Source organism: Vigna unguiculata, chromosome 11 (genome assembly GCF_004118075.2).
Source record: "Vigna unguiculata cultivar IT97K-499-35 chromosome 11, ASM411807v1, whole genome shotgun sequence".
NCBI lineage: Eukaryota > Viridiplantae > Streptophyta > Magnoliopsida > Fabales > Fabaceae > Vigna > Vigna unguiculata.
Genome location: NC_040289.1, coordinates 38754283 through 38780961, shown reverse-complemented (window position 1 = coordinate 38780961; position 26679 = coordinate 38754283). Strand labels below are relative to the sequence as shown.

General features: G+C 34.6%; 2 protein-coding genes across 3 annotated transcripts; one reads left to right on the top strand and one right to left on the bottom strand.

Annotated features, from left to right (window-relative positions):
• The first annotated feature begins 3881 nt into the window (after positions 1-3881).
• Positions 3882-15204, top strand: LOC114169354 (E3 ubiquitin-protein ligase UPL3). 2 transcript variants are annotated; one of them, XM_028054491.1, is made up of 18 exons: positions 3882-5067; positions 5305-5415; positions 5549-5665; positions 5845-6015; positions 6089-6250; positions 6433-6681; positions 6822-6943; positions 7037-8423; positions 9807-9902; positions 10522-12093; positions 12201-12425; positions 12523-12627; positions 13619-13699; positions 13787-13855; positions 13951-14079; positions 14420-14542; positions 14631-14838; positions 14980-15204. In XM_028054491.1, the coding sequence occupies exons 1-17, from the start codon at positions 4201-4203 to the stop codon at positions 14694-14696; spliced, it is 5652 nt and encodes a 1883-aa protein (XP_027910292.1). In that variant the 5' UTR covers positions 3882-4200; the 3' UTR covers positions 14697-14838; positions 14980-15204. The 2 variants fall into 2 exon arrangements, with proteins under 2 accessions (XP_027910292.1, XP_027910291.1); XM_028054490.1 differs by having other exon boundaries at positions 14631-14853.
• Positions 15205-18142: 2938 nt separating this feature from the next.
• Positions 18143-23766, bottom strand: LOC114169107 (beta-galactosidase 13-like). Its single transcript, XM_028054129.1, has 18 exons — positions 23244-23766; positions 22963-23058; positions 22739-22851; positions 22554-22620; positions 22390-22482; positions 22135-22278; positions 21945-22039; positions 21749-21854; positions 21450-21653; positions 21202-21369; positions 20925-21103; positions 20716-20825; positions 19644-19753; positions 19442-19549; positions 19252-19356; positions 19023-19168; positions 18592-18937; positions 18143-18480 (listed from the first exon to the last, which is right to left on the bottom strand). The coding sequence occupies exons 1-18, from the start codon at positions 23451-23453 to the stop codon at positions 18361-18363; spliced, it is 2520 nt and encodes an 839-aa protein (XP_027909930.1). The 5' UTR covers positions 23454-23766; the 3' UTR covers positions 18143-18360.
• Between the last annotated feature and the right edge of the window lie 2913 nt (positions 23767-26679).

Genomic DNA, 26679 nt, shown 5'->3' with positions numbered 1-26679 from the left:
TTTTTTATTATGTATATTTAATTTTTAATTTTTAATTTTATTGTGACATTTATATTTTATAATTTTAATTATATTTTAAAATAATTTTCGTCGAAATACAATTACCATTTGAGAAATATTACATCATTAGGGTCTCTAAATATTAAGCAGCCGTAGGAGGAAACCCTCCAATATACTTACCACGTTAATAGAAACATTTAATTGCAAATACTTAAAAAAGTTTTGAAATTTTTAAAATTCAATGAATCATAAAATTTAGTAACCCCATTAAAAATTCTCAAATTTTAATAGGGACTTATAACATAATTAAGTTTTAAAATTAATAATTATGGATATTTCATGATAGTAGATATTTTTTCCTTATTGTGTAAGTCTCGGTGTGACATCAAATAGGTGTTTTATGTTTTCATTATACTATTAAAATTGAAATCATTACTGTTTTGGGATCTCCATCACCACAATGCATGAATGTTTTAATTGATTCATAATCTAGTTTATTGTTGTTTTGTTTTACTAATTATCATTTTCTTGTTAAATTTGCTACATCTATTTTGTTGTATTTTGTGTGTTTTACTATTAATCTAATTTTGAAAAAATTATTAAAAGTATATGGAAATTGGCTTTTGACCTGCTTTTTTTTAACCTTTTTTTATGTATATGGGTTAAATATGTTTTTGGTCCCTCAAGTTTCAGCGAAATTTGGAATTAGTCCCTCATCAAAACTTTTGACCAATTTAGTCCTTTATCTTTCAAAATGCGTGAATTTAGTCCTTTTAACCAAATTTTGTTAAGTTTATCTGACGTTTCGAGCGCATTTCATGATAGTATTTAAGTTAACATTGAAGCAAAAATGTGTCAAACAATATAAATAATTTAAATACTATCATGAAATGCGCTTAAAATGTCAGATAAACTTAACAAATTTTGGTTAAAAGGACTAAATTCACGCATTTTGGAAGATGAATGACTAAATTGGTCAAAAATTTTAATGAGGGACTAAACCAAAATTCCGCTCAAACTTGAGGGACCAAAAACATATTTAACCCTATATATATTTGATAATAGAATGGTTGTGTGTGATAAAATAGTAATATATTTTGATATCTGAAAGTTTTGTAAGAAAAATCAACTTATAACTTTTGATACACCTCTCAACTTGATAGAATTAAGGAGAGGATGCCAATGCTCAAAAGATATTGAGAATCCAACATTTTAAAATAACCCCCCATTTACTATTACTTTTTATTTTCTTGATATTTTTTAGCAATTTTTCCTTGTTATAAGTATGAATTTTTCAAATATTTTACATATTTCATGTTTTCATGTTTATAATTTTTCATTTTATGTTATTTTCTTTTGCATACTGTTGTTATTTGTATTTAATATACGCGGGAGAATCTCACTATAATTGTTAATTAATTTTTTAAAAAATTACATTCTCCACTTTTACATAAACTCTCAAAAGACGTAATTGATGATGTAAAATACTATTTTTATACTAGTAATTATCATTAAAAAAAATAGTGTTTAACTTTGGATAGTATATGATAATAACACTTATTTTCAAGACACATAATAAAACGTTAAGATTTACAAAAAGAGATTCATTACTTAAGAGAAACTAGTTACAAAATATTAAGTTTCCATCTTTCAACATACTTTTTAAGTAAAAGAAAGTGCTAAAGGAAAAAAAAAACATACATCATTCAAAACATTTTCTTTTATGACTATCTAATTTGGATGATAGAAGTGTTTTAAAATATAAATCTTGATCTATTCCACGTGTTTTTAAATTGATTTATACTGTGTTGATATCGTTTTTCTTCTAAATAAAAACAATTTGTTGAAGAGGCATATTTTAATGAAGTTATTTCTTAGAAATTTCATAAGATAATTTTATGGTATATTAGTGAGTACAAATCTCATCTCACAAGTCAATTCTGTATAGTTGAGTTAGATTTAAAGTTTACTTTTAATATGGTATTATAATATTAAACCATTATTTAAAAAGTTCATCATATCGAGATTTCTGTTTGTTGGACATATAATTTTATCTATTATCATACCTAATCAATTTTGTGAGTTGACTTAAGTTTAAACTACACTTCTTAACACTATTTATAAAAATAACAAGTTTACTTTAAATTTAATTTTTACATTTACAAATTAAACATCATTTCTTAAAATGGTCATTGATAATTAAAATAGTCTCATATTAAATAAAAAAAAATATTATAAAATGTACATCATGTACGTTACAAACTATTTTGTTTATTATACATTTTAATTGTAATATATTTATATAGTTAAATTTTTATTCATCGTAAAATTAGTTATATCGAATAAATATATACCATGTACATTGCACGTGATAAAAAAAATCGACACGATTAATTTTTGTTATTTTACACACGAATACTTTGATAAATTTGTATTTTTTTTTTTAATATTACTTCAAAATATCTCCTTACTAATGATCTATCATCAACATATCATAAGTTACTTTGTACTCTTCAGTAAATTGAAAAATATAAACACTAATAAGATAACAATTTTATTCTCTTAGTCTAAGTTCTTTTCATATAGAGACTCGCTAACATACACACAACACACACAAACCATTACTTTGTTAATGTAAGTTTCAAAGAGTAATTTCTACAAGCTTTTAGGTATAAATTATAATTTTCATCTGAGTTTTAACTGAACACAATTCAGCAATGTTTTAATAAATGTTACCAGCAATGTTTTTTTTTTTTATCTACGATTTTATAATAAAATGTTAGGTTAAATATGTTTTTATTCTTTAACTTTCAATGAATTTTGGAATTAGTTCATTTCAAAACTTTGGACCAATTTAGTCTTTTATATCTCAGAATTATATTTAAGTTGTGTATACTGTTTGACATATTTTTGCTTTAATGTTAAATCAAATACAATTATGAAACGCGTTTAAAATGCCAAATAAATTTAACAACATTTAATTAAAAGGACTAAATATAGTATTTCAAAAAATAAATGACTAAATTAGTCCAAAGTTTTTAAATGAACTAATTTCAAAATTTACTGAAAATTAAGAGCCAACAACATATTTAACCTGTTTATAACGTTTACTCTTTATTATAAAATATATATATATATATATATATATATATATATATATATATATTTATAAGCACGGTAAGTAATTATTGATAGTCAAATGCCGAATAGTATAATTATATGGTATATTGGGATTATACATATTCAGTTTTTCGAGTTTTAAAATTAACTTTTGTTTCTAAATCAAGTTATCGACCGTTAAATATTAGGATTATTTTGCAATTGGCATATTTTTATTGATGTCGTACTAAAATAATTTATTAATTTTTACACTATTAGAATTATCTAAACTCTAATTACATTGTTTTTATCTTAGTGAGTGGAAATCAAGCCGTAGAGACTTGTCAGACAAATATTGGACTAAAATTACTTGTTTTAAAAATTCGTAAAAGCTAGTTATTTCTAGAAAAAAGAAATATTTTATAATAAATTTCTCTTAATTATCTGCATCTACTTTGAAGAATGTTTTAAATCTTACATTTTTTTTTAAAATTGTATACCATATTCTGATTTACATATATATGCGTAATATTCATTTCATTATATTCATGTAAATTTTGCGGTGCAACGAATAATACAGATAGTGGTGACTGGTGTGGCGTTGGCTGAAACGACGTCGTGAGGGGTGGAAGTGTACGCGCCACGGTGTGACAGTGCCACGGAGGAGCATGGCTAGTTCAGTTCGGTTGGACGAAGGAAAGTGACCACCATCAAATAAATATTTAATTTAAATATTAAAAAAAAGGCAAAGAAAGTTACATATAAAAGCGTCATTTTATTCTGTCCCTTTATTCTTCCATTTTTTTTCTTTCTTCCTCTCTTACCCATTTGCCTGGCTTAGGGTTTTCCGGCAACAACCCTCTTTCGTCATTACCTCAAAATCTTTGTCTCCGTTGATTACAGTCCTCCGAAATCTCACTCGACGCCTTGTTCGAAAACCGCGCAATCCCCTCATCTGCAATTTCTAGGGTTTCAAATTGTGGAGCAGATTCGTTTCACCAACAAAGATTCGATCCATGGTAGGGATTATTGGGCGGATGAAAGCGTGATTGACGCTCGGTGGCGAGCGAGTTGATAGACTGCGGGTTGGGTGGATTTTGTATGGAAACACGGAGCCGGAAGCGGGCGGAGGCTTCCTCAGCTGCCCCTTCATCCCCTTCCTCTGGTCCCACTACCCGTTCCAGCAAGCGCGCGCGTCTCTCTTCTTCTTCCTCTGCTTCCGCCGCCGCCACCGCCACCGCATCTCTTTCTTCTGTCAACACTCGCTCCCGTGCATCCAGAACTAAAGAACAACCCTTACCTCCCAAGAATCCTCCTCCCAAGAATCCTCCTCCCATGGACTCTGCCAATGAATCATCTGGTTCCCGACGTGATCGCCGCAGCAAGGACAACTCTGATAAGGGTAAGGAGAAAGAACACGATGTTAGGATTAGGGACAGAGATGCGGACAGAGGGCTGGCATTGAACATGGATGGCGGTGCAGAAGACGATGATAATGACAGTGAAGGTGGTGTGGGGATTTTGCATCAAAATTTGACCTCTGCGAGTAGTGCACTTCAGGGGCTGCTTCGGAAGCTTGGTGCTGGGTTGGATGATCTGCTCCCATCTTCTGCCATGGGTTCTGCATCTTCCTCTCACCAGAACGGGAGGCTGAAAAAGATCCTTTTTGGGTTGCGAGCGGAGGGCGAAGAAGGGCGTCAGGTTGAAGCGTTGACGCAACTCTGTGAAATGCTTTCAATTGGGACTGAAGAATCGCTTAGTACATTCTCAGTTGATTCCTTTGTTCCTGTGCTTGTGGGTTTGTTGAATCACGAGAACAATCCCGATATCATGCTTCTTGCTGCAAGAGCATTAACCCATCTCTGCGACGTGCTACCTTCATCTTGTGCTGCGGTTGTTCATTATGGTGCAGTTTCAATTTTCTGTGCGAGGTTGCTCACCATAGAATACATGGACTTGGCTGAGCAGGTTGTTCCTTAGTTCATGACTACTGTGGGACTGGTGAAAAGCGGTGTTAAAAACTTTTAAAACAAATATTATATGCTTCAATGTTGAACTCTGGTGCTGCCTAATTGTTTTTAAAATTATCCCAGGGTCATATTTTCAGTTGGAGAAGAATTTTTCGTGTTTTTTTTTTATCGGCGAGATAGCATTTTGAAATGGCAATTCTTACAGTTTGATTACTTTGTTTTATGGCATGAACAGTCCCTTCAAGCTCTGAAAAAGATATCTCAGGAGCATCCCACTGCCTGCCTACGAGCAGGTGCTCTTATGGCTGTGCTTTCTTATTTGGACTTCTTTTCTACAGGAGTTCAGGTAAATTGTTAGTGAAGGACCTACATTTAGTGTATGATTATAGTTTTGTTCTTTTGGACAGTTTAATTCATTTGGCCACTGGTGCCTTAAGTGGCATGTGTTATGTGTTAGTTGACGTTATTCTTCGTTTCAGCGGGTTGCATTGTCTACTGCTGCAAATATGTGCAAGAAACTTCCTTCAGATGCGTCTGATTTTGTGATGGAAGCTGTTCCTCTTCTGACAAACCTTCTTCATTACCATGATGCCAAGGTAAGGTCATGTTTTGTTGTCAGTCTTGTCACGTAATGGAATCTGTATTTTGTATTTTTCGTCCATAAATTTGCCTTTCAAGGAAGTTTACCTCGATAGGTGGGAAATTTTGATAATTATATTCTATAGTATAAATTATCTATCAGTACCTTCACGTCATGCATTATCAATTTTTGTAGGTTTTAGAGCACGCTTCTGTTTGTTTGACTCGAATAGCTGAAGCGTTTGCGTCATCACCTGACAAATTAGATGAATTGTGCAACCATGGACTCGTAACACAAGCTGCGTCCCTCATCTCTAACAGTAGTTCTGGAGGTGGTCAGGCTTCTCTCAGCACACCGACATATACCGTAAGTGTAATTTGTGCTTCAAGTCTCATGCATTTTGCCTGTAGTTGTTGGTCCTTGACTTGGGCATATGCAGGGTTTAATCCGACTTCTTTCAACTTGTGCGAGTGGATCGCCTCTTGGAGCTAAAACTTTACTACTACTCGGAATTAGTGGTATTCTTAAAGATATTCTATCTGGTTCTGGAGTTTCTTCTAATGCCTCTGTTTCTCCTGCATTAAGTAGGCCCCCGGAGCAGGTATGGTTTAACTTCAGATCTCTTCTTTTTTTGGTCATTCACGTTTAGTTTTATCTCGTAATGGTTCATATATCAGACTCTGACCTGACCTCAATGCACCATCAGTTAGAGCCTTGATATTTCCAGTTCGGTTGCATTTCTGAAGAGAAGAAATTATTCTAATTATTTGTTCTAATATATAGATATTTGAGATTGTAAACCTGGCAAATGAGCTTCTTCCCCCATTGCCACAAGGAACAATTTCTCTCCCTATCATGGCCAACATGTTTATGAAAGGGCCCATTGTAAGGAAGTCTCCCGCTGGTAGCTCTGGGAAACAAGAAGATTCAAATGGAAATGTTCCTGAGATATCAGCCCGTGAGAAACTATTAAATGACCAGCCTGAACTACTTAAGCAATTTGCTATGGATCTTCTCCCAGTTTTAATACAGGTTGACAATTGTTGCATTGATTAATTGCTTAAATTTTGCTTCATAGATTTGTTAATTGGAAACTAGTTCTGATTAATTGCTCCATTGCTTCCTTATGTGTTTTTGGTTTAATTGATGCCATTGGCTTGCCTTTAATACAGATATATGGTTCTAGTGTCAATGGTCCTGTTCGGCACAAATGTCTTTCTGTCATTGGAAAATTGATGTATTTCAGCACAGCAGAGATGATCCAGTCTTTGTTGAGTGTGACCAATATATCAAGGTATGTAGACATTTAATGGTGTTGATATTACTTGATATCCTAACTGATTTTACGTGTTCAAAGAAGTTATGCGTTTTCTATTTGATCTTACAGTTTCTTAGCTGGGGTCCTAGCATGGAAAGATCCACATGTGTTGGTTCCTGCCTTGAAAATTGCTGATATTCTTATGGAAAAGCTTCCTGAGACATTCTCCAAGATGTTCATTAGAGAAGGTGTTGTGCATGCAGTGGATCAACTTATTTTACCCGCAAATTCAACCAATATCTCTACTCAGGCATCTTCTGCTGAGAAGGATAATGATTCTATATCTGGAGCATCATCTCGCTCTAGGCGTTATCGGCGACGCAGTGGAAGCTCCAATCCTGATGGGAATCCTTTGGACGATTTGAAGGCTCCTGTTTCAGTAAATGTTGGTTCACCTCCAAGTTCTGTGGATATTCCAACAATAAGTATTCGTACGTCTGTTAGTGCAGCTGCAAAGGTTTTTAAAGATAAGTACTTTCCTTCAGATGCTGGGGCATCTGAAGTGGGTATTACCGATGATCTTTTGAATCTGAAAAACCTTTGCATGAAGCTAAATACTGGAGCGGATGAAGAAAGGACCAATGGAAAGGGGAAATCTAAATCTTCTGGATTTGTTCTGGAAGAGTATTTAATTGGGGTCATAGCTGACATGCTAAAGGAACTTGGCAAAGGTGATGGTGTATCTACATTTGAATTTATTGGCAGTGGTGTTGTTGCAGCTTTGTTGAACTATTTTTCCTGTGGGTACTTCTCTAAAGATAAATCCTTAGAAACCCGCTTACCCAACCTTCGCCAACAAGCACTTACAAGGTTTAAGTTATTTATAGCTGTTGCACTACCTTCCTCAACTGAGGTTGACACTGTGCCTCCCATGACTGTCTTGGTTCAAAAGCTTCAAAATGCCTTGTCCTCATTGGAACGTTTCCCTGTTGTGCTGAGTCATTCATCCAGGTCATCTAGTGGAAGTGCACGCCTCTCCTCTGGACTAAGTGCATTATCTCATCCCTTCAAGTTGCGGCTTTGTCGAGCTCAGGGTGAAAAGTCACTTAAGGATTATTCATCAAATGTTGTATTGGTTGACCCATTAGCAAGTTTAGCAGCCATTGAGGAATTTCTTTGGTCTCGTATCCAACGAAGTGAATCTGGTCAGAAGTCCACTGTACCTGCTGGTCATTCTGAATCTGGGACAACTCCTGCAGGAGCTGGTGTATCCACTCCTTCCACTACCCGTCGTCATTCTACTAGATCCAGATCATCTGTTAATATAGGTGACACATCTAGAAAGCAAATACTTCAAGATAAAAGCACTAGCTCTTCTAAGAGTAAGGGAAAAGCTGTATTAAAGCCTGCGCAAGAGGAGCCAAGAGGACCTCAGACCAGGAATGCTACTCGCAGAAGAGCAGCTCTTGATAAAGATGCTCAAGCAAAGCCTGTAAATGGTGACTCTACTTCTGAGGTATACGGATGGAAACTAAGTTAGGGTTAGTTCATAATAACTGCTTTAGAAATCAGTTCTGTATTAGAACTCAAATAACACTTTTAGAAAACAATACTGTGTTAGAAACTGTACGTTGGTAGTCATGCATAGAAAATAACTGCTGGTAGTTATGTACTAGGAATTTAGGAGTATACATCTGGTAATATGTTTTGTAATTTGGCAATGTGGAGTCACTTTAGTTTGTGGATAGAGAATACTTTCTGTAGGAGATTTCTGTCTATGGGAGTGTATTGCTGTTTTTGCATGTGATTGGAGACTTTTGTCTCTGATACAGCAACTGCATTGCTGTATTTGTATGTTATGGAGATTTGTCCCTGGGACAGCACGTTTATTGGTGTTTGTGTGTGATTTCAGTGTTATACATTATATTTCTTACTTTATGAAATGGTGTTATATATACTGTGAAATCCTAGGTAAGAGTTTGCAATGCTTCAGTTTTTTTTTTTCATCTGTCAATTTATAACTTACAATTATTAAGTTTTTATTAGATTTTATTTATTTATATATTTATTTATTTTTTCTCTTAGTTCCTTCTGGCTATGTATTAGCTGACTATGGATTTTGCTGTCTTTATTTTGGCTTATAATGTGAAATGTAAATAGAATACTTAAAAGTGCCTATATAAGATGCAAAGGTACCATATTGGATTGGAAGACATTTGAACTTTCTCTGATATCTGTAACTTTGGACACTATATTTATTGTCTGTAGTTCCTTAAAATGTTTTATCTCTGCCATTTAGTTTTATAAATAGCTTGGGATAATAATTATTTATGATATCATCCCTTTAAAATTAAGCTGTTGTAAGATTCCCAGCCAAAATGTCGTAGTTACTAAAAAAGTGAGGTAGAGCTAGCATTGAGAGGATAATTTATTATGTTGCATAATCAGCATTCCTGTAACGGTGTATTTGGGATCTCTGATCAAATGGGTGCTTCATATATGCTAATCCTCATCCTTTTTTCGTAAAGTGCACGTGACAGGATATTTGTTGCATGGTGCCTCTTATAAGTCAAAATCAAATGCTTTATACAGTTTAAATTTGATTGTTTTTTTCTGGCGTTATGCTTGTCAATTTCAAAGTGCAGTTCTATGCCCCTTTTGTTGGGAAATGTTTTAGATTACTTTTGGGCTGGCTTATTTTCCTATTTAGGTCTTACTTTCTTTTCTTTTTCTTTTTACTTTTGTTATGACAGTGTTTACATGCATGCCAAGCTTTAGTCTAAATAATGAACCTAAGTCAAGTATCCTGAAGTATCTAAACATTAGTCTATTCCCACCTATCCCCCTCCCCCTCTTTCATTTTCTTGCCCTTCTATTGACATTTTCTAATACATTGCAGGATGAAGATTTGGATATATCTCCTGTTGAGATTGATGAGGCATTGGTCATTGAAGATGATGATATTTCTGATGATGAAGATGATGACCATGAAGATGTATGTTATATACTGTTCTTCTTTTGCTAATATTATCTTCCTTTCTTAATCATGAGTATCTCATTGAAGTTGAGTTGTTACTGTGCTGCAGTTATTTTTTGCTTTCTGTCATCATTCCCTTTGTTTTTTCTTAAATGTTCAACATTGCTTTTGATATGTTAAAATCTTTGCATCTTTGTTTTTACTACTAGTGCTGGTGTCCTTCTATCTTGTTTGCAATATTTTCAAACTGAAATGCTGCTCTCGCTATCATTTTGTTTTTTTATTTTTTCTGTGGGTACAATTGTGGCAATGAAGATTGTTGAGTTTATCACCTTGTGGAAACTGTCTAACCACTCACCACTAACTCAATCCTAGTTTTTTTGTTTGCAACTTTTAAATTTTAGCTCGTTTATTACTGTAGAGATTGCTTGAAATTGTGTGTTGTATACACACGATATTCTTATTTCTCAAGGAACGATATAAATATTTAATAATGGGAAATATTATATAAGATATTTTCCTATCAAATCATATCATCTCTGACATTTATCTAGATTGAATGTTAAAATTAAATTCAATTGTATATATTTATGATTTTTACATATTTTGTGCTTGTTTTTGATTTTTCTTGTTGCAGGTTCTGAGGGATGATTCTCTTCCTTTGGTGTGCTCTCCTGACAAAGTACATGATGTGAAATTGGGTGATTTGGCTGAGGAGAGTACTGTTGCTCCTGCAGCAAGTGATGGCCAGACTAATGCTGCCTCAGGTTCTAGCAGCAAAGCTGGTACCGTGAGGGGATCAGACTCTGCTGATTTTAGGAGTGGCTATACTTCAAGCTCAAGAGGTGCAATGTCATTTGCTGCTGCTGCCATGGCTGGACTTGGATCTGCCAATAACAGAGGTATCAGGGGTGGAAGAGATCGACTGGGGCGTCCATTGTTTGGTAGTTCTAATGATCCTCCAAAGTTGATCTTTACTGCTGGTGGGAAGCAGCTTAATAGGCATTTGACTATATATCAGGCAATTCAAAGACAGCTTGTGCATGATGAAGATGAGGACGAGAGATTTGCTGGCAGTAATGATTATGTATCCAGTGATGGAAGCAGGTTGTGGGGTGATATTTATACTATAACTTATCAGAGGTCAGAGAACCAAACAGATAGGGCTACCCCTGGAGGTTCAAGCTCTAATGCTTCAAAATCTGGCAAATCTGGGTCTGCATCGAATTCTGGTTCTGAAGCCAAGCTACATCAGACATCTGTATTAGATAGCATCTTGCAGGGTGAATTGCCCTGTGAATTGGAGAAATCCAATCCTACATACAATATATTGGCATTATTGCGGGTGCTAGAGGGTTTGAACCAACTTGCCCCTCGATTGAGGGCCCAAGTGGTTACCGATGAGTTTGCAGAGGGAAAGATTTTGGATTTAGATGAGCTAAGTGTTACCAGTGGTGCTAGGGTTCCTGCAGAGGAATTTATAAGCAGCAAACTTACTCCAAAATTAGCTAGGCAAATACAAGATGCTCTTGCCTTATGTAGTGGGAGTCTTCCTTCATGGTGTTACCAGCTGACTAAAGCATGCCCTTTCTTGTTTCCTTTTGAGACCCGGAGACAGTACTTCTATTCAACTGCCTTTGGGTTATCTCGTGCACTGTATCGCCTTCAGCAGCAGCAGGGTGCTGATGGTCATGGATCAACAAATGAAAGAGAGATCAGGGTTGGCAGATTGCAGCGGCAAAAGGTTCGTGTATCTCGTAATCGCATTTTGGATTCTGCTGCAAAAGTGATGGAGTTGTATTCTAGTCAAAAGGCTGTACTTGAAGTAGAATATTTTGGCGAAGTTGGCACTGGTCTGGGTCCCACCTTGGAGTTCTACACACTTCTCAGTCATGACTTACAAAGAGTTGCACTCCGAATGTGGAGATCAGGTTCTTCAGAGAAATATTCAATGGAAATTGATGGGAATGAAAGGAAAATGAAAAGTACAGATGGCTCTTTAGCTGGAGATGGAGAACTTGTTCAAGCTCCTCTTGGGCTGTTTCCTCGACCATGGCCTGCAAATGCTGATACATCTGAGGGTACCCCATTTTTTAGAGTTATTGAATATTTCCGGCTATTAGGTCGTGTAATGGCTAAAGCTCTCCAAGATGGACGCCTATTGGATTTACCACTGTCAGTGGCATTTTATAAGCTCGTTCTTGGTCAAGTAAGTTATGGAATCTTGATGTCTTATCAGTTGTCTGATTTCATGTGTATACTTAATCTTTGGGATGATTTGTAGTTTGTATATATTTAGCATTTGATATATTGCAGGATCTTGATTTGCATGACATTCTTTTCATTGATGCCGAGCTTGGGAAAACTTTACAAGAGTTGAATGCCCTTGTTTGCCGGAAACGATATATTGAATCTTTTGGTGGTTGCGATACTGATAAAATTGGTAACTTACATTTTCGTGGGGCTCAAATTGAAGATCTTTGCTTTGACTTTACACTTCCTGGTTATCCAGAGTACATCTTGAAACCTAGAGATGAAATTGTATGTATTCAGTCTTTTTCTCTTTCCTTTTTTTTTTCCTTTTTGGTTTGGTTGATTCTGTGTCATGAAAATTTCTTTGAACTGTCTTAACTTTCAGGTTGATATCAATAATCTAGAGGAGTACATATCCATGGTGGTCGAGGCAACTGTTAAGACTGGAATCATTCGTCAGATGGAAGCATTTAGAGCAGGGTTCAATCAGGTATATTTGCTGATTTTAATTATTTCTTTTAAATTTGACCGTGCTTCTTTGAGGATGCTGTGTAAGTTCTTATATAGTATGTAATGTATTTGTTATAACTGTGAATAGAAATTTTTGCAATTTCATTGTTGTCTATCTTTTGTTATACATGCTCCATTCTTTTTCCCGTTCACTTTTTTTGTTTCTCCCATACAATTGGTTTGGAAAGGAAACTTGACTGGTGTTTAATTTGGTATTGAACATTAATATTTCAGCTTTTAGATTCTATAGGGCATTTTTTTCTAGTGAAAATTACTAATTTTGTTATGTCCTAGTTTTTTACTTAGTTTGCTACCTTCCTTGTATCGTGATAGGAATTTGAGTATTATGGGCCCAAGTCTCACATTCAGTAGTATGTTATGCTCGGTGGAGTATGGTGTTTGGTTCTCCCCCTTAATAGCTAGCTTTTTGAGGGTGGGTTCCCCAAGTGCTTTGGTACTTATCAATTGGTATTAGAACTGATTGTCCGTGTCTTGGAAAGGGCTACCTACAAAGGGTTTTGACTGGTGAGAGGTTCTTGACCAACAAGAGGATTGGGTAAAGTGTCTCTGAGAGCAGTTACGTAGACTGAAAGCTGCTGAAACATTGACTCTCGAAAAGAGCTATGTTTGGAACTTGGATATTATGGACTGCCAAAGTCCCCACAGTGAAGTAGTCTGAGATGTCTCTCCCCTTAGTAGTTAGCTTTAGAGAGTGGGTTCCCTAAGTGCTTGGGTACTTATCATGTCCCCCTTACCTTTCATATAAAGAAAGGAAGATTAAAAATAAATAAACGTATATTCCAAGTTATTCCATGTCAAAATTTGATAAGTGCAATCAGCTGCTACCTCCTTGTGTGTGAGAGATGGGCTGAGCAATAGTTGGACCATGAAAAAACTTGTTGGATATTGTATTCATATTCTTGAGTTAAAAAACTAAACATTTGTCACTTTCTCTTGTGCTTTCAATTCAGGTTTTTGAAATCTCTTCGTTGCAAATTTTTACTCCCCAAGAACTGGATTACTTGCTCTGCGGCCGTAGAGAATTGTGGAAGGTATTTTTTACTCAAATGTATTTCTACTTATTACAGCAAAATGTGAACTACCTTGGATATGTGATAAATTTGTTTTGTTTTCTGCAGACTGAGACACTTGCTGATCATATAAAATTTGACCATGGTTATACTGCCAAGAGCCCAGCTATAGTTAATGTATGATTCTTGTTCCTGTAGAAGGACAAATGTGCTATTGAAAAAATATAGGCTTTGTTATATTTGAAGCTCATTCTGTATGATGCTATTTTCAGTTACTAGAAATCATGGGAGAATTCTCACCAGAACAGCAACGAGCCTTCTGTCAATTTGTTACTGGTGCACCTAAACTTCCACCTGGTGGGCTGGCAGTTCTAAATCCAAAACTAACAATTGTGAGGAAGGTATAGAACAATAAATTTTGATAATTTGCAACCTGTCTGCTAGTTCATTAATTATGCCTTAATGATATTTTGTACCCGAAATCTTGAGTGTTAAAATTGCCTTTATTATGTGAGGGGGGGATGATCCTTTGTTTGTGTTATTAGAAATCTGGTCATTACCAGTGTTACTGCAGCTCTTTCTTAAGTAACATGATGTTTAGAGAATCTTTGACGGAATAGTTGTGACATGATAAGAAAAGATTTACTTTGTATAGTTTTCCTCTTCATATCTCGTAGCAGGGAGGGGGGCTATGCAAAATACAATGCTTTTAAGTAATTACATTTACATGTCTTGGTGCAGCTTTCGTCAAGTGCAGCTAATGCTTCATCTAATGGGAACGGGCCTTCAGAATCAGCGGATGATGACTTGCCAAGTGTGATGACGTGTGCAAATTACCTGAAACTTCCTCCCTATTCTACCAAGGTAGAACACTGGAAAGCATTGTTGATTTTATGATCGTGCATGTCAAAGCATCTCTTGGTGCTAATCTTTGGTTTCCATTTTAAAACAGGAAATTATGTACAAGAAGCTACTCTATGCAATCAACGAAGGCCAGGGATCCTTTGATTTATCATGACCTTCCGGAACTAACCTACCCGACCCTGCATGTTAATATGGTGAACCAGGGTTAATCTCGAGGCTTAATTATTTTTTTGGTTGCGTGTACTTTCCTCCTTGCTTCTCAAATAATGGCTTCAGTTGGGTCACGCACGTCAAAGGTGGGAATGGTTTGGGTGAGTTTACCATTGTGAAACCTTACGATCATGTTCTTAAGCAATTTAACCAAGAGCCTCTTATCGTTTTGTTCGTTGTCATTTGTTGATATAATCTAATTCGTCTGATTCCTTGGTTACTGGCAGTTGAATTGGATTGCCTCATTTTCAAGGTGTAAAGGGATTTGCGGAGCTCGTTTTAGCTGTTCAACATGTAAATAGAATAGGAATATTGAGTAATTACCCTCCTAAATTTTTCATCATTCTGTTTTCAAGTCAAATTATTGGCAGCTAGTTATATACATGTATGGAAGATGGCAACAGGAATAGAAATATCAAATACTATGCTTTATGATTTGACGTTTCCTATTAGATCTCCTGTTCAGAGCACCATAGTTCTTAAATACCAATGATTCTCAGACGTTTGGTATGATTGTCCCAGAAAAAGGTATTCTTAAAATAAAATAAATATCAGGAACCAGCCTCTATAGCTACTTTATTAAGCATAGTGTGAATTCCAAACACAGGTAGCAAAGCGATATTTTTTTGGAAAAAGAATAAGCACGAATTCTAATTCTATATCGGGTTTCGACCGTTGTGTTTATAGGTAGACTGTATAAGCGTTTTGTGGCATCGAAATGTTTGATAACCATCACTAGGGTTGGATTGTTTCTAAAATTTCAACTTCGTTCTTATCATTAAACATACACTAGCAAAACAACTACTAAAGAATAGGTTCATAATTTTTGAAGTCGGATTACGCTGCCTGATTTGATCAATTTGACAGATGACAATGAATCTTTGTAACCATTAACTCAATCATACTCGTTAAGTTTTGTATTATCAGCCACTCGTTTGAGTAATTTGAACAAACTTGGTTTTAGAAGGTAAAAAAAGCATATACTTTTCTATTATCTAGTTCTAACAACTAAAATTCTCTTGGAGCCTTTTGTTTTTATTTGCTAAATTCGGCCCTTTGTAGTAGTATATAACATCAATAACAAATATATAGTGTTGACTTTTACTTTTTGGTTTCCACAAAAAAAAGTTCATCAAATGTAATTATTTCCTGGAATGATATATCTATAATGCAGCTGATAATTGATAATTTAAATTTGACGATATAACTTTTTCCTATGATCCAAACATTCGGAGTTATACATAAACAAGTCAAATTTCGAAGTTGTTGCGCAAAGAAATCACATTGAACTAATTTATATTTAGCTTTCTAAAATAGGTAATTTTGTGTATATTTCAAATTAAGTTTAAATTTCAAAACTGAAAATATTTCTTTTTAATGTTCGTGAAAATCTTCGGCTAGTCCATGTTATTTTTTTATTTTATAAAAAAGAATAAATATATGTGACATGTCATTTATTTATTATTTTTAACACCGTTTAGAAATAGGAATTAAAAATAAAAATTTTGAAAGTGCAAAGGGCAAACACTAATCAAGTTTCGATCAAAGATCATTTTAAAATTTAGATAAAATTTCAAGGATCAAAATCATATTTTTTTTCCTAAAATAAGTGTTCAAGGGTTAAGATTATTTACAAACATATGATTTAGAAAAAATGTCAGTGAATTTTGAAACCTTGAGAGATTATAATAGCACAACCTCTAACTTTTAAGGATCATGATTGTCATGATTGTTGCGTTATATATTTTTTTTCATTAAACATGATAAACTAATTAAAAAGTTAGTTTGACTATTAAACTTTAAAAATCATGTGTTTTTTTTTTTCTATTACGGGTTAATTTAAGGTTTGGTTGATTAAATAACGATTCTTAAGGACATAAAAATTTACATTGCATGTTTGTAAGATAAAAGTATTCATAGACATTGTAAAGTGAGTCAACCCAGTTCATATAGGTTGGTTCTTCACGAACCGAGTTAAAAATGAGTGAACCCAATTCAACTCATTTTATGGTGAGTAAAAGATTTTATAACCTAGTTCAATCTATCACGGGTCGACTCACTAACCTACATAAAAAAATTATCTATTTATTTATTTTTAAATATTTAAATATTTAAATGATATTTTAAGCATCCCATGAAATGACAATCACAATAAATTCAAGAACTAATGTCTTCATTATTCTTACTACCAATATATAATGAATTGTTTCCAAAAAAAAAATGTTCATATAGTCCAAGAAAACATGACTAATGTTACACTTTTTTTGTTATGCTATTCAACAAAATATAAATAAAATTTACAAATTTTTGTCATGCTAATTTATAAAAATTTGTTTGTAAAACGGTTGCTTGAGTAATTTATTATAAAGATTATAGTTAAAGATTAAAGTATCAACATGAATAACTTGACAATCAAATTAATTAAACATTCAAACTATTTAAATATTATTGAGAAACATTCTAGCATTTAAAAATATGAAATTGTGAACATATATAATTAGGAGTAGTAAATAATTATTAAAAAAATTAAAAAAAATGTAAAAATGTTTGTTGATTAAGTGGGTCAACCCACTTTCAACTTGTTTAACCTGTGAGTTAAGTGAGCCGGATTGAGATCAACCCACCTTTTAAAAATCTGAAATTGACTCAACTCAATTCGACTCGCACTTGAAGTGAGTCGAATTAACTTACGGGTTAAAAGTCATTTTGACATATCTAAGTATTCATAATAAGTGTTTAAATAAATAACAATGAACCCTAATTTTACATATAAATCCTTGCCTACTTTAAAAAATACTTATGAATAAAAAGTAAAAAAACAAAAATACTTCTTTAAATTGGTTTTGCCACTATTTTTTATCCACTTTAACATAGTCTTAGCTGATTACCCAAATGAATAATTATCGAGTTTGTTTACACAAGTTATCTGTACTAATCGTTTTGAGTTAATTGTGGAGTCCAATTCTAACGAGATAGACATAACATTATTTTCGTGGACAATTTGATAATGATGATGAATTCTTAGAAAATCGTGAGCGTTTTGAATTAACTTCAAGGAGTTTAGTTTAAATTGGGTCACAGCACTTAAACATTTAATTAACTTTTCTGGTTCAAATTTTTGTGTGATAGAGGATTAATCAATGAATAAACTGCATTTCGTCATAACTTGCCAGTTAATAGTTCTTAAATGGAAGATAACCATTGCATTTTAGTTGCTTTAATCAACTCAGAAATGATAGTTGACAAGTCTAAACCTTATTATTACTGTTTCTAAAAGCATAATAAATTACTTCTTTGGGACTAATCATTTTGGACATCTTATATGATATGATAGAATATTCGTACTGAATGAACATGTAAGAACACTGGATAAAAGCTTAATCTTATCGAACTTATATTAATTTTATTTCTACATTTTCAATGTAATCAGAACAAACAAAAATGATGTTTATGAAGTCAGGACCCTGATTTGAGGTATCCTGTGACCTTCTACAGAAGAAAAGAAAAGAAAAGAAAAGAAAACAAACTGAAAGCTGAGTTTATGAACTGGACTTCAGCGATCAGATAACTAACGTAAACTCAGCTCTAACTCTCCTAGAAACAGATTTCTAGAAGGCACACTTCACTTGGATTGCAAGAGTCTTGGACAGATCTGGGCAAGGATCTTTGCCCTGGGTGAAGGTTTGCGCCTCAAGTGGAATCGAGCATGTATTTTTTCCCATGCATTGCTGAACAAAATCAAACAAAATGGTTGAGCTTCATGTTTGAGGAGTTTGTTTTTGCAAAGATAAAAACTGAGTTAGTTGGTGTTTTGCAGAGAAAAAAAATGAGAGGTTTACCTGTTCAATAATCTGCTTGGTGGCAGGGGCATCACATTTTCCCATAACAAACTCTCCACAGAAACCTGTAGGATCACCAAAGCTTGCAAACTCCACAGCCTTAATGGTTTTGTAGACTGGACATGTGACTGTAGCTGTTGGCCACGGTTTTTCCACAACAGCCTGGAACTTGCCAGCCTTAGCTGCCCAGGAATTTACGTTGGGAGGGTGATTCTCTGTGATGATACTGCATACTGTATCTCTTTCAACAGTTACAATCTCAATCTGATTTGGGTTTGCTTGCTCTTCCTCAAATATCACAAGGAGGTTGTCTTTTGGATTCAAGTATGTTCTTGGGATGTGGTACCTGATGCAACATAAGTAGCAGATTTGAATAACTGAGTTGGCTTTGATTTCTTGGACAGATATTTGTTTAACAGTGATTTACTTACTCTGACTGAGTAGGGGTTCCAAGGGGAGAGAGGAAACTCATCCAATGACGACCGATGCTTTTACCATTGACCCAAATAATTCCCTTCCCCATACCAGTCATTCTTATGGCAACAGGATCCTTTCCCTCTGGTGTTGTGAAAGTTGTCTGTAGAAAAATTCAGACATGTTTGATTAGATCGAGTCCCCTTTAAAAAGCTTGCAAGATTTTAATATTCCAGTAACCATTACCTTGTACCACGAGAGAAGCTTTCCAGTTCCCTGGACTGGTTGCCATTGTACTTTCTTTGATCCCTCTTCAGTGAAAACGGCATACTCCTCTCCTTGGATTCCAACCTGCAAAACGGCACCAATTCAGCTGTACAATCTCACATGTTCAACTGTGATTTAACCAGATTGGTAAATTAATTAATAATAATACCTTAGTGCCCCAACCATTACGAGTCAGATCAATTTTTCCAGAGTTAAGACCAAGGATGAATATAGACTTTGGTCCTGCATACCTGTGCTCCATGTATGCACCACTATCCTGTATATATTAAAGGGGATACAAGAATATGATGACATTGAAACAAGCAAGTGGTGAACATAACAGGGGAGAAGGAAAAAGTTGAGCCTCTTACGGGGAGTCCAATGATGTTACCCAAGAAAGCTATGCTGTTAACTCCAACCTTGAAGGTTACAGTTTTCTGGAATACAAAAGTTTTCTCTTCATGTGTTCCATGATTTGATCCTTAAAACCATCAAAGACAATTCATTAGCCAAATACCAACACCCTTCATAGTTTGTCTTAGAGCACTTTGCAAAGCATGAATAATACCACTCTCAACCCAAAACCTTAAATACTTGCATGCATCAAAAACCCCAGGTTCACCGAGGTAAATGCATCAAAAAGGGACAAATTTTAGCGGATGGTGCTGCTACAGTTGGCGGCGAACTCGCTTTGGGAAAAAACGTATTAGTAGCTTATATGCCATGGGGGGTTACAATTCTGAAGATGCTGTACTCATTAGTGAGCGCCTGGTTTATGAAGATATTTTTACTTCTTTTCACATACGGAAATATGAAATTCAGACTCATATGACAAGCTATGGTTCTGAAAGAATCACTAATAAAATTCCACATCTAGAAGCCAAATTATGGGTTTATGGGTCTTGATTCTTATATAGTGCTCTACTTTCTTAATTCTGGTCAATGTGGGACTTAGACTCACACTTGGATTCTTAACAATCTCTCCCTCAAGGGTGAGTCCCTTCAACCACATTGGTACACTCCCCCTCCAGCGGAAGCTGCCCAACCACGAGTACTCCTTTTCTGCCATTTTCTGTATCGCCGTTCTTCTTAACGGGACACGCTTACCTGGAACCCTTGCCAGGAAGACTTTCGATACTAGGACCATACTGGTACTGCACTCGTCTGAGCCGGTATTAAACATCGACTCTGATACCAATTGTTAAGAACAAGGCAATAAAGGAAAGAATAAAGGAGAGAAAAATAGACACAGAAAATTTAACGTGGTTCGGTCTACAATGTGTATGCCTACGTTCTAGTGTAGTCGTGGACGTAGGCATAAACATTGTACGCCGAACCACGTTAAATTCTCTGTGTCTATTTTTCTCTCCTTTATTGCCTTGTTCTTAACAAATAAATCCAATATATGGCAAATGATCATCAGTCAAATTTCTGCATTCTTACCAATATATTCTCCATTTACAAAGGCATGCAGTGAATGGCCAAGACACAAAACACGAAGAACGGTGGATATGTCATTCTTAGTTGGCAAGTCTTCCGGACCCAATTGCACGCTGCATTAAATATATAAAAGGGTGAAATCTTATGCATGGGATAATAAAAAGGGAAATATTTTGAAAGAACCATGTCCTGAGTTGTTGACAGGAACTCACCTTGTGGTGTACCATGCATAGTCTGTGGTGTCTTTAACCAACTTATAAAGCTCAATGGGAACATTTAAACTAACTGGTATATCCTTGGCGTCTGGAATGCTCTCAGTAAACACCTCCCAGTTGAAATTGTTTGAATCTTTTGCCTTCTTGAAGTTCCTTGAATTATGTTGTGAAGCAATCTGATTGAGGAGGCAATGTGAATTAAGATACAGGGACTAATGAAGGAGCAAAGCAAAAATTTGAAAGCCTTGTAAAAAGCAAGGGTAAAAGAAGCTACATTTTGGGTGTTGAAGACCACGGTCTTGCAATCGGGGAGGATACTAATGGAACGTGGTGGCAGAAAATAATCTGTGTCTCTGAACCTTATGGTGGCTGCATTTTTGGTGTGGTTGTTGGTGATGAAAGCAGTGCACAAGTGACTATCCTTCTTCTCGAAAACGATAGTCTGCATAATTTAAACTTGCAGCGTTATGGTTGTAATTCAAAAAACTTGCAATGTGAAGTGTGGTGAGATGAGATGGTGACCTCATGATGCTGGTTAATTTTTGTGATCACCGATTCAGCACCGAACAGGGCCTGCCTGCATAGGGACAATGCCTTGTGCACGTCTCTCAGGTGAGTCCATTTTGGTTCCCTCTGCAAACCGAACTCGTCAAGAGGGGCTTCATCGTAATATCGGGTTGTACTGAAGCCAGAGCTTGTTCTTCCAAAATTTGTTCCACCATAGTACTACACACAAGTTTCAGATTGAGTTTAGTGAGATGAGAAGAGAAACTCTCTATCCATAACTTCATTTCATAAAACAAGTTTGCTTTTTATAATACCATATAGTAGTTCACCAAAGACCCATTCTTAGAGAAGAAACGGGCAACTGAGAAGGCAATGTCTTCTGCTGATCTTTGTGATGGTGGATCTCCAAACACCCTATACCTGTAGTTGCAAATGGGTTAATTGATGTTCATGAAACATCATAAAAAAAATGCTTGTCTTACAAAGTTGATCAGCAATGAATATACTTACTGAGCAGTCCAGTTTTCAGTCCACAGGAAAGGCTTGTAGGGTTTGTTGGGGCCTGTAAAGGTATCACCACAGTGCCTTCCGTTGCATGCATTAATCTGAAAATCGAAGTATTTAAGTCTAAATCAATCCTATCAAATTGACTTGTAAGATGAGATTTGTATCGATAAATAATTTAGAACCATGAACTTACCACTGGATCAGGAGCATCAGTTTGCTTGCACATGATCCATGGAACTCCAACATTTGTTGAAACTGCCAAGTTTGCAGCCCATTGGACGTACTTATCTCCGTCCTCTTTATAAGCACGTTGGATATGGTTGTACTCATTCTCGATCTGTATTATAAATAAAATTCTGTGAACACTACTTTGCTTATACTATTTCTTGTGAACCCAGCTGAAATAAATTAGCGTTATGAGATTTTTTATGTTGATAATATTCAGAACCTGTGCCAAGATGATGGGACCTCCTTGGGGACCGAAGAGCTTCGCGTCTGTACACATTTTGATGACAGTATTTACATAGTTTTGCATTAATGTCTGCAAATTAGAAGTCATTTTAGTAATCTTCAATTATATTACCTCGAACCTCACGTAAGGTTGATTCATACCTTAAAGCCATCATTGTTTGAACGGAAAATGATACCAGGAACCTCTCTTAGCCAATACGGAAGTCCTCTGATTCATCAACATCGAAGCAAATTAATTATCATCATCATATCAGAGCGAACAGGTATTGTTTGTAGCTCAGAACATGTATTTTATCTCAGAATTTTAAATTGAATAAATGGCATACCCGTGATTCCATTCAGCTTGGATGAAAGGTCCAATCCTGAGGGTAACATACATTCCTTTGTCTTGACATAGCTGAATGAACTTCACGAAATCATACTCGGGATCCACTTTGAACTGCAATATCAGAGAACAAAACACCGGTTAAACAAGCTGAAGTATTAATTCATTAACGATTAATTCGTGCATGCATATAGTAGTTCGATCTAGTTCCAGAAATAATTTTACCTTGCCTTTCACAGGCTCGTGAATGTTCCAGAAGATGTATGTCTGAATCACGTTTATACCTCCACGTCTTGCCTTGTCAATAATGTGTGGCCACATCTGAAAACCCACCCAAGAAAACCATTAATCAGTTCATCTGTACCGAGAAATTAATTGTTCCATGGTTTAGAATCCTCACGTTCCCACGTAGCATGGAGTTGAATATTTTATATTACAACTGCATGTTACATTGAGATTCACTGAGATCATATACCATGCATCGAGTACACAACCGGAGAAGGTACCTCAGGGGGGCTTCGAGGGTAATGGACGGAACCGGAGAAGAGAAGCTCTCGTTTTCCATTGATGATGAGCGACCTGCTATCGTATGTGATTTCCTTGGGTCCCCTATCGACGCCTTTTGGGTCTTTCTTCTCTTCTTCAGCACCGGACGCAAAGGTCGGTGAAACAGCGATGAAAAGCAAGGTAATCAAAGCAAGTTTCATTGTTGACATGCTGAGATTGTGTGAGGGCAAAGTGAACTAGAAATTGATTAATCAGATGGTGTTGTTGTTGTTCTGAAACTGTTTCTAATATTCCATCACTGACACTGATGTTGGAAACAACAGAACATTATGTGTATATAAGGTGTTGGAGGAAAACTTCGTCAAGTTTCCGTTAGGAATCATTGGTCATGGTTAAGCTTTGTCTCCTTCTTTCGCTGCTAGCTACATAGTATTTTTCTTCTGTCTGTTATTTTTGGAACGTAAATATATACCATGTGTTCATCTTCCCCTTTGAATTCTTTGCGGTGTTCAGGGGTGTTCAGGGTCCGTTGCACACTCTACTTTCATTTTTAGAAAATGTTTGGCGTACACTTCGAGTTCATCTACACCACTTCTACACACGTGGCAGATACAATGCAAAATTCTTGTAATTATTTTCTCTCACCAAATGTTATAATTGTTGTTATGTAAGTTATTCATATATCTAATTTGAAATTGTTTAGTAATTCCAAAACTTATATGGAGTAATTTAACTTGTATATATTTATTAAATAATTAAGATTGAATTAGCAATTCTTTACCGTAGAAATAAGTTATTATTAATTTAAAATTATTTTTAAAGGAGATTGTACTGGATTGAGATTTTAAAAGACAATATTTTAACATAAAATATGTTGTGGATTTTACGAATATATGTAATGACTTATGCTCAGAAGACATTTAAAGTTTGTTTGGAAATAGATTTTGGATGGTTGTCATATTTATATTTAGGGATAAATATATTTTTAATTATTGTATTTATACGTGAAATTAGAATTTGTTTATCTTTCAAAGTTTATATAAATTTTGTTCCTATACTTTAAGAATGCACCTACCATTTAACTTGTTACAAATACTTAAAATATACTAAAGTATCTATATTTCCTATTAATAATAAGATGTTCACTTAATATACTACTATGAATAAACAAAATGTATCATCATATATATTATAATCTCAAAATTTCTTTTGACAAATATTAATATTTTGTTAGTGGGAGAGTTGAACCCACAACCTTTCTCACCTTCTCCCTTCCAACTTTTAGCACCAAGTCAACCTTATAATTATTACATGATTTGAAAGGATTTGCATCATTACATCATACAATCATTTCAATAAAAATTATCACTAGTGCAAAAATAGTTTTTTATGACGATTTATTATGTCGATTATAATCCATTCTATATAATAAGTGTCGCGTTGAAAAAATTGTAAATATGATAAGACTTTTTATATTTGTTATTACTAGAACCGCCATAAAAGTGGGTGCGGTGACATTTTCGTAATAAAGTGGAGGACTTTCTATGTCGGTTATCACTAAAACCGATATAGGAAGTGGACACAATGTATATTTTGTAAAAAAGAAAAAGATTTATTATGTCAAATATACCTAGAACTGACATAAAAGTGGACATGTATATTAGTTTTCATTATAACCGACATAGAATCTTTAGTTTTAATCTTCCCCCTTATCCCCCTTGCGCTGCACTTCGTTGCTCTACTCGCATTATTCTCCTCCATCACATTGTTTTCCCTCTCGTTTGTGACTCTCGTCTTCTCCCTCACAATGCACTTGCTATAGTATTTATATCGGTTCTAGAATTAAAAAACCTTTCTATCCTAGTGTATCCTTTTACTTAAAAAAGTTTAATTGGAAAAAAAATTTCTAATATTTGTTGGGTGTAAATTTACGAGGCATATTCTAATTATAAAAGTACGTGAAAGAATCTTCTAAGAGCATCAAGTTTGGGAGCAAGGTTGAATTGTGAATAGTATCCCATGAGTAAATTAGACTTAACTCACTACAAGAAACTTTCTAAATAATGTCTTATTTTAGTGACAAAAAATAATTAGTTACTATAGTAATCAATTTAAATATCAATTTATAAATTAAAAATTATTGGTAACTAAAAAAATAGTTTTTATTATAAATAATTGGTCTCTAAATTGGTAACTAAAATAGTTTTTATTATAAATCAGCTATTAAAATTTTAGCTACTAAATAAATTGGACTCTAAATTAATCTTTAAATAACTAATTAAATGACTAATCCAAAAAATTTACAAATCATATAATCCAGAATTTAAATTGAAAAATGAAAAATAACTCAACCACAAGAAATATATCCAGAACCACCTCCCACCACCACAAAACATCAAAGCCAACTACAAACCACCACCAACTGCAACCGAAGACCACCACTCACCACCACCAAAACACACACCACAACTTTCACACCAAACCAAACTCACTCCATCTTAATTAATTTCCAGAAGGGTATAACATGTATTTCAAAGACTATGGGAGTGCAGAAAGAAAACACGGGAGGTGCAGGTAGCATTGGCCTTGCTCTAACAGTGTCAAAGTGTTTTTTGTCAGCACACGTTCATAGGTTTCCTAACGAAGCAACAAGTTAAAAAAAAAAAAGATACAATTATTTGAAGAAATAAGCGGACTTTGGAATACGAACCAAAAAATTGAATATGACCCATACAACGTGGTGGTTGCTTAAAATCAGGTGGTGGAAGGTTGATTGACATAGGTTTAGGTGTAGATTAGATACTCATAAAACTACTATTTATAGCCAAATTCAACATCAATATTCCAAGAGATACGTGGCGTGTGTTACACACACAAACAAATATATATAATCCTTTGACTTCATTCATGCAATTCATTATTCAAGCTTAATCTTTGAACTGTCACGAATAATTGATAACAGTCCATTTGCTTAATCAGTGGCAGATGAACCTGAAACGTCACAGTTCTTGATTTGTGATCATCCAACTAATCTCATTAGGTGGCTGGTACCACTATCCACACTCAACAACCATTCATCAATTTTATCAAATTCAAATTTAAGCATGTTTGTATTGTACGACTGTGATGGAACATCATAATATTTATCTATCGTCAAGACAATAAAGAAAAGAAAAAAAATAGAAAAATAAATCGACACAAGAATTTAAAGTGATTTGGTGTACAATATATATGTTTACCTTCATGATTATACTAGAAAATGTTTTTATATTTATATACAATGTGTATACTTACATCTATGATCACACGTAAACATACACATTATATACACCGAACCACGTTAAATTTTTATTTCATTTATTTTTCTTTTTTATTTTTTTCTGTATTGTTTTGTTCCTAACATCGTCTTCGTCATTCACTATCAATAGTAACATA

What these genes read in the sequence shown, in the direction of transcription:
- LOC114169354 (XM_028054491.1), top strand. Translation starts at nt 4,201, where the DNA reads ATGGAAACACGGAGCCGGAAGCGGGCGGAGGCTTCCTCAGCTGCCCCT. An exon ending in TTCTCCCAGTTTTAATACAG is followed by an intron (nt 6,682 to 6,821) that starts GTTGACAATTGT and finishes CCTTTAATACAG; the next exon opens with ATATATGGTTCTAGTGTCAA. An exon ending in TGAAACCTAGAGATGAAATT is followed by an intron (nt 12,426 to 12,522) that starts GTATGTATTCAG and finishes CTTAACTTTCAG; the next exon opens with GTTGATATCAATAATCTAGA.
- LOC114169107 (XM_028054129.1), bottom strand. Translation starts at nt 23,453, where the DNA reads ATGTCAACAATGAAACTTGCTTTGATTACCTTGCTTTTCATCGCTGTT. An exon ending in CTTTGGTGAACTACTATATG is followed by an intron (nt 21,654 to 21,748) that starts GTATTATAAAAA and finishes ACTTGTGTGTAG; the next exon opens with TACTATGGTGGAACAAATTT. An exon ending in GTAATGGTTGGGGCACTAAG is followed by an intron (nt 19,357 to 19,441) that starts GTATTATTATTA and finishes GCCGTTTTGCAG; the next exon opens with GTTGGAATCCAAGGAGAGGA.